Genomic DNA, 11957 nt, shown 5'->3' on the forward strand with positions numbered 1-11957 from the left:
ATCAAGGAAGGCATTCTCGCCGCATGCTTTGGTCTGGCTTGAATCCACAAAATATAACAGAAGTTCGATGCCAGTACCGCTGCACGCCATTTTTGATCTTCGAATTCGAATTTGACTGAATGCACTCAAAACTTTAGCACGAAGCCCTTCCATTGGATGAAGTTTGGCAGACTTTTGCAATTCGCCTTCTGATTGGATCTCTTTTTTTGTGTGATTGGTTCTCTTAAAGGGAAGCAATCGCTGTCAAAATCATATTTCTGAATGTGTTGTTGCTTCCCTTCAATCGGGATTGGCTCCTTGACGAATAGAGGATCATAGAGTGATACAGCTGTGAAAAATGTACGTTGAAAATAAAATGCTTTGCAATAATGCCCATCACGATCACGAAAACAAATGACGATCACGATCACGAGACTTGATTTTTTTGTCATCACGGATCACGAGCAAAGTCCCATCACGATCACAGAAATGGAAATTTCGGCAATCACGGTCACAGAAAGGTCAAAAAACGCCAATCACTATCACGATTTTAAACCCTTTGGGGCCCTCAGTTTGGGTGAATGGCATTTATACTTGTCTCGTCATGAACTGATGAAGCGATTTTTTCAACCTCAGCTATAAACGACTACATGAACTCAGTGTTAGTGCCAGGCGGGGTTGTACATCAATACTTCAGAGGGGACGTGGGGTATTTAGTGTGGAGTTACGAGATAAGAAAAGCTGAATGCGAAAGTTTGTGTCAGTCGGCAACTCACACAGGCACACAAAAATGGCTGTTTCGTTTTAATCCCCTGTTTGTACTACATCTTTCGACTTTGGGCATTTTGTGGTGTTTAGGGACAGAAAATAATTGGTTTAGTCCTGTTTCATCGGGAAGTTAGCAGAAAAGGGTATGCTATCGACATTTGTAAAGCTGAAAAACATTCCCGAGAAGAATTTCAACGGTTGTCAGTGTATCAGTATGCTGTTGTCGATTTTTTAAACATCGTGTGGTACAGATGGGTAAACCGGAACCATGCGTCTTTGTAAATGCCAATATGCTTTTGGATATTGGCAAAAATGGCCGACTTCCGCAGCATTATGCTTTGATGATCGGAAGAGACCATCCAATCACAGCCCCCGAATCAGTTCCCCCACGTGTCCATCAGAATAGCTATATTTGTTCATATTGAAATAAGGGGGAGTGGAACTTAAAAGGCTGAGAAAACCGGAGGGGAAGGGCGATGGCCGGGTTTCTCAGTTGTGCATCTCTATTTTGAGACAATGACAAAAGGTGACGTTTTCACGGCATGTCAGTATGTCCCGAATGACATCACCAGTACATTTTTCATTCTATTTAATCTGTTTTCGTTATATTTTTTCTTATAATATGCGTTACCAATTTATGATTGTCAACTGCAACGGAAGAGCACAAAAAAGTGTAACTTGATATGTAATTTCTGTAGAGGGAAAATAATCATCCAGACTGAGTGTCCCGTGCAACTTACATTTGCCAAACAGCTATGTGTAAGTAGATAATTTGTTAGTGGTATAAAAAAATACTGATCAACAATTTAAGTCAGTGTTCACGTCCATTTTCTACCTTTTTCTTATTTGTTTGTTCTTTTGGCATGGACACATTTCAGCAATCGTGTGTAACTTCGGCTGATGGGGTCTATGTCGACTGACCAAAACTGAGAGTGGGATTCCCTGTAGGTGGAGTTCCTGGAGGGGTATTCCCTGTATACAGGGAATCCCACAGGGTGGAGTTTTTCAATAAAACTTGCAAACCATACTCGAATTTCTAAGAAATATCAAAAAAAGATTGAAAAACATCAAATTTTACCGATGTCGCCAAGCATCACGTGATTTTCAGCGATATCAGCGACACGCTACAGGAACTAAATCCTGTGGTATTCCCTGTCCAGGAACTCCACCTACAGGGAATCCCACTCTTTTGGTCGACATAGACCCCATCAGCGTAACTTCGGGACAGTGGACATGACCGTCACTGACCTTTTGTCAGTCTCTTTTGTGTAGTCTTTCAGTGTTCTACCCTTCCTTTCGTATTTGTAAGTTCGTTTGCGCGTGCGTAAATTCGTGCATTTATCTGTTTGTTTTCCTTTTAAGAACGTAAAAAACGATGATAATCATACACGCAGGCTAAATACTACTGGTGCCCGTGGACAGCGTTGTCGTAACTGTAGTAGGCCATCTTCCATTCCACTTTTTGGCAAACAGAAATGACCTTCACCTTTACAACACGCACTAGCTGGTTTGCAGTAAAGTTTGTAAACACTATCATATCTTACAGGAACAGACGTAATACTGTTTATCCAGTCGACTGCCTATGAAACAAAAGTGTCACCGATTTTATTAATCTGATTCGAACCAAATCGAAAGCTTTGGATTGTGTTTTCACGAGTTTTTGCATCGGATCATTGAATGTGCGTTGTCTGTACAGTCTTGTCTTTCCATTGTCTTGTCTTTCCATTACTGCCCACAATCAACAGTAGTGATTATTTCGGCACTTGATGGGATGTTGCGCAAGTCCAATAAAGTAGCGTTTCCAGCATCCAAAGTCCATTAAAAATTCACAGGTTGGGGAGTATGGGGGGGAGGGGACATGAGTCACAGTGGCTGCTGGTTTAGTGCGAGGCGCGCGACACAAAGGTGTCGACAGTGCGGGTCTCGACGACAGCTGCTGGTAGAGAGTTCCAGTCCTTCACTGTGCTGGGTAGAAAAGCGGCACTCCGATACTGAGTGCGGCAGGTGATGAGGCCGAACTGCTGGCAATGGCCTCTTCGCTGGCGTGGTGGTAAGGGGGCCAGCTTCGACTTGATGCCCGGACAGATACAGATAGATGATGTGAAAAGCAGTCCCAACGTATCTCTGTCAGATAAGACACTTTTCTTTCGTGCTCTTAATCCATTGCGATGATCAAATTTCCAGAACTGTTTTTTAGACAGAATAGATTACTTTTTTCTCTTCTTACTGTCGGTAAAGGATTTCACACGTCGCTGTCTGTGCTTACTTCTAAAGTTAAGTTCTCATTGCTACGCTTTGTATTGCAGTTCTCGGCTTGAGCAGATCATGTCAAAAAGGACTGCAGTCGATGAAGTGTTCGTTTACCCGGAGAAAAAGAGGCAGCACCAGGAGGCGGCTGATAAAGCAGAAGACATTTCTGCAATAAACAAAATGACTTTAAATAGTGGTGTTGTAAATGTTTGTACAAGTCTAACGTCTACCACAAACTTTGAAACAGCTGCCTTCTCACCAAGTCAAAAAGACACTGCATCGGTAGCTGGGGTTATGGAAGATTCTCAGATAGAAGTGACACCTGATGCAAAGCAGATTTTGAACTCCAAACCAAACATGCCAGGCTTTCGTCTGAATCAATGCAGATCCTTTCCATCCCCAAAGTTTGATGTCGAAGAGAAGGAACCTGAAGCTTTGAAAACTGTCTCAAAGTCAAAGTGCAGCAATGTTCAGAGTTTAGAAAAACAGTCACACAGACAGCAAAGGCCTAGACATAAACCTCCAGCACAGAAACAGAAAGAACAGGTGGCTGATAAGGAAATGTCAGATACAATCACATCAAAGAAGGCTGAAAGCACAAATAGTGGGAACAGTGCAACAGACTTAAAAGTGTGTCCAAAAACAAAACAAAAGTCTCCAAATGCAAGGAAGAGGCATGCTCCCATTAAAGATAATCCAGGCACATCGTGTTCATCTTCAATGAGAAAAACGATGAAAGTTGAGGCAGTAAGTCATCATAAACCTTCATCAGTACCTGAAACAAAGAAGGGTAAAAGGTCTGTACTGCCAGCTGCCTTGCTGAATCAGATTGTCAAAACAGTTCAAAGTAACGTTAGAACAATATCAACACAAGTTGTGGCAGCTTCAGCTGTAAAGTCACCTGAAAAGCCAACGCCTGCATGTGAAAATTCAGAAAATCCAAGATTCTGCAAAACCAGCAGTGATGGTGCTGCAAAAGATAATGCTAGACAAGATGCAGTCCAAGACATTGTGCCTGTCATGCAAAAAGAGAGATTAGTGAAAAAGATAAGTGTCAGCAACATGAAGGTTGAGGGTTCTGAAGTTGACAGCAGTGACACAAGCAGGCAAGGTGATGGGAAGCAGCAGAAGGCCTGTGAAAGAGGCACCATGGTCAAAGACACTGAAAGGCTGACTTCTTCTAAAACAAAAGAGCAGTCCTTGCATAACGCAAAGAGTCAAAAGTCAAATAAGAGTCTTCTACATGCAGATGAAATGCCAGTGAAACCTGCTGAACTAGAAGGTGCGAGCACTTACGAGAAAGCAAAGACGAAGTCGAAAAAGGCAAACAGGAAGACCAATACCAGAGGTCACAAAAGATCAGGGGCAGACTATCATGAAAGCCCCTTGGGCGTCTTGCCAGAGTACATCCCTGAGAATGACAGCCGTCTGAACAAGACAAGTGAGCCAGGCAGAGTGTACAATTTGTCTACATTGTTTTCAGGTAATTTGTGCACAGAAACCTCCAAGTGTATTATACTACATGTAATCTGTTTACTGCTAATCAGAATGAATGAATCATGCTGCTCACGTGGGATATTTGGGTGTTTAGGCAGCTTCCCTATATAGCCCCGTTCATCACACTAAATGAATCTCAAAATGTTTACTTTTCTTTTCGTATGTTTCTTCCAAGGGGCTATTTCTGGAAATAAGCAGTATTTTATGTTCATCAACTAGTTCAGTAAATAAGCAGTATTTTATGTTCATCAACTAGTTCAGTAAATAAGCAGTATTTATTTCAGGAAAATTGGGAGAAGGGCGGAGAGAACAGACGAAGAGGAAAAGACCAAATTACTTCTTTGCTGTCCAGATCACAAACACAGAGGTGAGTAAAATGTTCGCCACATAAATCTTTCCCCTTCTTGTTTTTTCTCTCTGTGTCTCTTTCTGTCTTCCAGTCAGCAAAATGTTCTTCATATATTTTTCCTTTTCTTCATTCTTGTGTTCTTTCTGTCAAGAAAAAATAATATTCTCCATATATATATATATATATTCCCTTGGTTTTTCTCTGTCTCTCCCTGTCATCAAAATGTTCTCTATATATATGAGGCTGTGCCAAAAGGTGCTCTGGGAGACCCCTGTCAAATTTGCACATTGATATTTTGTTTTGTAATCATACATTTTTCCTGATTTAGCCTCACTTAGCTTAAAAGTATATCAAAGATACAACATGCACAACATTAAGGTGCATGTTGGCCTTTGAAAGGGTTAAAATACAAAATAATTACAAGATCCAGGTCCGAATGTTGATCCGGAAGTAGGGACATTTTAGGGGACCCACAAACAACGATTTTTTGTTTTTTATCTTTCAAGTTGAGAGTCATTTTTTTGTAGATGGGTGAAAGAGGAGAGATTCAGCTTTTTAATCAATGTAAAAAGCAGAACAAAATTCTTCCCGAAATGTGTGAAAAACGGTTTTTTTAAAAGCTGTTACGATCGTAACCTATCATGTCAGATGTCACACCAGCAGAAAAGGTTGACGGCAGTGATTTGCTCCAGAAATCTCTCTAGAAGAACACAGAAACAAGTGCTGCAATCTTAGTTTGACGTTTAGCAACGGTGAAAACAGCACTGATTGTTGTATATATTTTATATCAGGCATGTTTTTTACGGAGTAACTTCGTCATGTCAGAGTGTTTCGATCGAACATTTAATAATTCTGGCCGCGATTTTACTTCTACCGGATGTTTGTCGCATCGCAGTAAAAAGACATTCCTTCCCACAATGCCTTTCGCGCACTTTTCCCTCCAAGATGGCGTCGATAACACGCAGCGGTAAGTATCAGTTCCATGTCAGCTTTTTCTTGTAAGTTGCGGTCAACAGAAAGTTCAACCCGAAAAACAAAAAATACTGAGTGAAAGTTCGAAACCTAAAATAACCTTTGGAACCGTGTTAAACAGTTTACACGGCTATCATATGCAGGAAACAAACTCAAAAATAACAAAGACTGCCTCAAAAGTGTTAAGTCAGGCGTCGATCGAAACTCCTGACACAGATATCAAACTGTCAACCGAAACTTTGACACGGCTTCGCTCGTGTCATGTGGGAACGTTTGGCTCTGGCCTTCATCAGTCAGCACGATATGAGCTAAAAACGGATCAAAATGTCCCTTTCTTTCCACAAACGGGCTAAGTTTGCGATTCCCACCATTACTCTGGCAAAACTGCTAAATTTACATTTACTGTCGGATGCAACACATGACATCATCATTTGTGTCCATTCTAAAAATATGTTACCTCCGACAGATGAATGGTATGGCTGGCAATCTTTTCTCCAGGCATGATCAATGTTATTGTTTCTGACAGCAATGAAAGGACTTCACCAAATGAATAAACTTGGTTTTTGATCAAAACTGTGCTTTGCTGTTCTTGAATTCAAACTGCTAGTAATTGCTATCTGTCGGATGCAACACATGACATCATCATTGCACTATATTGTGTTCAGTTTCTATCAGCAATCAGTACATTTTAGTTTAAACACCTGCTACATGGTTATATAAATGATACAAGTAAAAATTTGCTCAAATGATATAGGTTTACAACTAATTTTACTTGTCTTTCATGTCCATTGTTACATCCGACAGATTCCCAAAAATTACGATTACACATCATTTTCTCAAAGTCGCTTTACTGAGTTATCTTTTTAAGACTGGAATTGTATGTCCAAATGACTATTCTTTCACATTGTGTAAGTGTTGAAATGATACTGTTACTTTTATTTTCTTATAAAATGTCCCCCTCTGACAGAGCACCTTTTGGCACAGCCTCATATATCTCTTTGTCTGTCTGTTACTGTTCGCTTTCTTGTGTTATCCCTCTTTCTGTCTGTCTCTCTCACTCTGCATCTCTCTGTCTCTCTTTCTCTGTCTACTACACTTGTCCAAGTTGATTGATCTGTACTGTCTTTGAGGACATGGATATATATATTAACTGTATAAAATTCATCGATCACGTCACAGAAATTGTGTTTGTTAAACTTAATTTACCTGCTGTATATCTTATACTCTGCTCCTTTTTTCCTTACCCATCTGAACGTTTGTAACAATGTAACTATACAGGTAAAGGAAAACCTGACTCGGCTGCAAAAGGATGTTGAAGAGGCAGAACCAAAACTGAAGCCAGCGTTTGTTTCCGTGGACTCGGCCCATATAACTCTTGGCATTATGCACCTGGGGGATCAAGAGGCTATCAACAGGTGTGTGTATGTTTGTGCGTGTGTACATGTGTCTGTGTGCATATGTGTTTGCACATCGGTGGGCATGCTTGAACACATATATACATGTGTATGCTTGCATGCCCCTGTGAGTATGTGGGAGTGTGTGAGTTCATTCAAATGGGGAGGAGGGCTGGAGTTGATGAATACATTAAGGATGGGTTGGCAGATTTGTTTGAACAAATTATGAAGCAGAGAGCACCCAAATCTTACTTACACCTTAAATGTTGACAGTTAAATCTTACGTGTTGCCTTCCAGGTGATTACGTTTTTACATTTAGTCAAGTTTTGACTAAATGTTTTAACGTAGAGGGGGGAATCGAGACGAGGGTTGTGGTGTATGTGTGTGTGTGTGTGTGTGTGTGTCTGTCTGTCTGTCTGTCTGTCTGTCTGTGTGTGTAGAGCGATTCAGACCAAACTACTGGACCGATCTTTATGAAATTTGACATGAGAGTTCCTGGGAATGATATCCCCGGACGTTTTTTTCTATTTTTTGATAAATACCTTTTATGACGTCATATCCAACTTTTTCTAAAAGTTGAGGCGGCACTGTCACACCCTCATTTTTCAATCAAATTGATTGAAATTTTGGCCCAGCAATCTTCGACGAAGGCCGGACTTCGGTATTGCATTTCAGCTTGGTGGCTTAAAAATTAATTAATGACTTTGGTCATTAAAAATCTGAAAATTGTAAAAAACAAAAATTTGTTTTTAAAACGATCCAAATTTACGTTTATCTTATTCTTCATCATTTTCTGATTCCAAAAACATATAAATATGTTATAGTCGGATTAAAAACAAGCTCTGAAAATTAAAAATATAAAAATTATTATTAAAATAAAATTTCCGAAATCAATTTAAAAACACTTTCAATATTACTTTCATCTTATTCCTTGTCGGTTCCTGATTCCAAAAACATATAGATGTGATATGTTCGGATTAAAAACACGCTCAGAAAGTTAAAAAGAATAGAGATAAAGAAAAGCGTGCTATCCTTCTCAGCGCAACTACTACCCCGCTCTTCTTGTCAATTTCACTGCCTGTGCATCGAGCGGTGGACTGACGATGCTACGAGTATATGCTCTTGCTGTAAAAATGCAGTGAGTTCAGTTTCATTCTGTTAGTTCGACAGCTTGACTAAATGTTGTAATTTCGCCTTACGCGACTTGTTAAACGTGACATGGCATAAGTGGTTTGCTTTTGAGAAGACCAAAAGGGCAGAGGTAGAGAGATAACAGCTTCATTACATTTCTTTTGAAGTGGATAAGGAAGACAGGGGAAGGACAATGATTTGGGGGACTTACACTTATTGTAGACAGTTTGGTGGCTGGTTAAAGCAGTAATTAGTGCCAGGGACATGTAGACATTGTCAAAAACTATATATCTTCATTTCTCACAGAGCCAAAGCAGGACTACACGATTTTCAAACATCACATCATCAACAACAACATCATCTGCAGCTTCAACTTTCTGAAGGAGAAGAGGGTGAGGGGTTTGGTTCAAGTGATCCGTTGGTGCTGGAGGTGCGAGGTCTGGATCACTTCAACAACAATGTTGTCTTTGCCAAGGTCACCCAAGGAGACAGTCTGAAAAAGCTTGAAGCCATTGCAGGTGAGCTGTAAGGTTATGTGAGTGTGTCTGTGGATGTGTATGTTGGCTGTGTATTTTGGGAGAGTGTGTGTGATAGAGAGTGTGTGTCCGTGGGGGAGAGGTGTGGGGACTAGAGTGTGATGAATGTGTGTGTATGTGTAATAGATTGGATAAGGGTACATGTAATTGTATTAAGATAGGACAAATGGACGTGTATATATATGTGCTTGATAATTGATGGGTATGTGTTTGTGTGAGAGAGAGAGAGACAGAGTTTGTGTGAGAGAGAGAGAGAGTGTATGCATTAGTGGGAAGAGAGAGCACTTGTGCGTCTGCACATATATGTGTGTGTGTGTGTGTGTACACATGCATGTGCCTTTGAGTGTATTTGTGAATGAATGAAGTGGATATTCTCTTTTAACATTCAATTAAACACATTGTGTACTTCATTACAACTAGTCTTGTCATGGTTGACAAGCAACATCAGTGTTGTCACGGGCTTGATTTTTTGCATTGATTGTTGTTAAAACAGATTTGCTGAAATCCTGTGCATTGAAACAGAAGATAAACCTTGATGAGAAGGAGTTTGCTGCTCACCTCACTGTCATGAAACATTCCAAGAATCCTGCAAAGCTGAAGAAATCAGGTAAGTAGGCCATGAAGGAAGGAAAGGTACCTTAGTTGGTAGAGTACTGGGGCCAGTTTCATAAGCCAGAAACACAGTCGACCAACTGCAGTTGTCCGAGAGAACCACAGTAATCCGACGTTATCGGGTTTCATGAACAAAATTTCAGTCGGCCGACTGCGGGTCGTCTCACCGGAAGTCGGCCAAACACGGTGATGCTCTCCCCCCCCAACACTGTGTTCGGCTTACTGCGGTAAACCGAAAATAAATGTAATTATCCGCACAGTCAATGGCAGAATGCTCACACTTTTTTGGATTGTGAGCCAAACCTTGTGATTGTTCTTCGAAATGTATCTCTCATGACGCAGTAATCCAGGAGACAAGTCAGGGTTATGTCTTGAAGACGTCACATTATGGCGTAAGAGGGTTAGACGTCACGCGAAGGAATTACTGAAAGTCTCGGTCATTGTTATTTTGAGCGGGCCGAGACTTGTTTTTTCTTCGAAATCGGCCATTTCCACGTGCGAATGAGCAAACGGAAGTGGTAATGTTGCTAAATTTAGCCCTCGACTTGGCCATTCGGATTATTGTACAGTCGGTCGACTGCTGTTGTCCGCGGGTGACGGTGATTCGCTCATGAAACGCGCTTTTCGGTGACCCGGCGATCAACCACAGTCCATCGACTGGGCAGTCGATGGACTGTCAGTCGGTTCACTGCTATCTTATGAAACTGGCCCCTGGACATGTGATCCGCGGGTTCGAATCCGGGTCGGGGCGGACATGGTTCAAATTTATGTGCAGATTCAGAGACGGTATCCATGTTCCACCCCCATGTCAATCCTGGAGCACGTGAAAGACCTTGGTCGTTCTGCCATAAGTGCAGGTGGTGATTACACCTAAACACGCACACACCTGGGTAGCGCGACTCTGTCCCTGCTAGCTTTCCACTGGGAAGAAGCAACCCCAATTTCGCAGCCATGGGACAATAAAGTAATCCAAATGAAAAATGAAAATGAAGGTGAAAAGGGAGGCGAGGAGGGCAAGAATGAGAAGTTTATGAGTTATGTTGTCTTGAAAAAGGGAGAAAAATGTGAGCATGTGTTACAATTAAAAAGCACGTTTTTCAAAATGTGTTAATTTCCAGCAATGCAACATGCATTGATGTGTTTGTAAAGGGAAACATGGTCCTTCAAATACTAGAATGCATTAACAATAAAACTGACAAATGAGTATTTTAGACAGGGTGGGATAAAGAGGTATATACCAGTAGTTATAAAAAGTGAATTCTGCATATAAAAGAGACATGGTTATGTACCCTTTTTATGCATGTTACAAAATTAAATGATTGTCCCTGCCCTCTCAGATGTTTTTCATTTCACTGTTTTGCAGGTATCAAGAAAATTTCCAGTGACGTTTACCAGGCTTCCAGAGACAAGATTTTTGGTGTTGAACTGGTTACCACAGTACAGCTTTGTTCCATGCTGAAGCCAAAGAAGAACAACTACTACCACATAGAGCATGAAGTTTCTCTCACGTTAAAAGCAGTGTCAGATGAGTGCGCCACTGACGATGGGTAATACTTAAAGTTGTGCCATAATCATGCACCCACATATAAGTTATGCTGTGTTTTGCAAGTTGTGAACGAAAAACTTCACAGGTATTTATAATCTTAACTGTTAAGTGTTATGTATATATTTAACAGTCTTATTGCTTTATTAAAAGTTTGAAGTTTGTTCATATGGAGACAATCCTAACTGTTATGTATATATTAATTTATTGCTTTAAATGAACAGTTTGAAGTTTGTACGTATGGAGATTTGCCTTTCAAATGGAAAGTGTCCAGCAATAATTCTGTGTTTTTGGGGGGCTGTTGAAGATTTGTGCAGCTAATAAAGCCAAGGGAAGCAATAGGGAATAGTCAACTCCAGTCTGCATGTATCACCAACTCTGTCTGTCTGTCTCTCATGAACACACATGCACGCAGGCGCACACAAATACATGCATGTGTACATACACACATCCAGAGAGATCACACTCACACACACACACACACACACACAGTATCCTTTACCTACGTAACACTTATCCCTAATAAGTAACACACGAAAAACCACACACACACTACAGTTTACCTGACGCTAATCGCTAATAAGTAAAACAAAAAAGGAAAATGCAGTGCCTTTGATTTTGGTCAGTCTTGAGTGGTTGTTGAAAGGGCATGTTTATAAGTGTCAAAAGAAAATGTTTTTTTGCAAATACTTTTTGACCCGGAAGATGGCGTCACTTAAAAAAAAATGTCCACACCAACCCTTATCTTTCTTCGCCTGACTCTGGAACTTCTTTTGACTCTGCACACATGCTATCAATTTTGGGTATGTGTCCAAGGGAAATGATGCTCTTATTGTATGTGAAAGCTTTGGCAGATCTGTAGCTGTGAACATGACCGTGTAGGCGGGAAGGACGGTACCATTGGCCTGTTTGTGTTTACTGTAGT

At 40.8% G+C, this 11957-nt stretch overlaps 1 protein-coding gene across 2 annotated transcripts in view; it reads left to right on the forward strand.

Moving 5' to 3' along the window:
- The first annotated feature begins 2241 nt into the window (after positions 1 to 2241).
- Positions 2242 to 11957, forward strand: part of LOC138967138 (nucleolar and coiled-body phosphoprotein 1-like) — a 45798-nt gene continuing 36082 nt past the window's right edge. The window contains exons 1-7 of one of the 2 annotated variants that reach the window (XM_070339634.1): positions 2242 to 2426; positions 3054 to 4480; positions 4779 to 4861; positions 7094 to 7230; positions 8648 to 8859; positions 9371 to 9484; positions 10853 to 11036. In XM_070339634.1, the coding sequence (XP_070195735.1) occupies positions 3073 to 4480; positions 4779 to 4861; positions 7094 to 7230; positions 8648 to 8859; positions 9371 to 9484; positions 10853 to 11036 (2138 nt within the window). In that variant the 5' untranslated portion in view covers positions 2242 to 2426; positions 3054 to 3072. Of the gene's footprint in view, positions 2427 to 2828; positions 4481 to 4778; positions 4862 to 7093; positions 7231 to 8647; positions 8860 to 9370; positions 9485 to 10852; positions 11037 to 11957 lie in introns of those variants that run through there. The other variant, XR_011455853.1, reaches the window with a different exon arrangement.

This window comes from Littorina saxatilis, linkage group LG5 (genome assembly GCF_037325665.1).
Source record: "Littorina saxatilis isolate snail1 linkage group LG5, US_GU_Lsax_2.0, whole genome shotgun sequence".
Lineage (NCBI taxonomy): Eukaryota > Metazoa > Mollusca > Gastropoda > Littorinimorpha > Littorinidae > Littorina > Littorina saxatilis.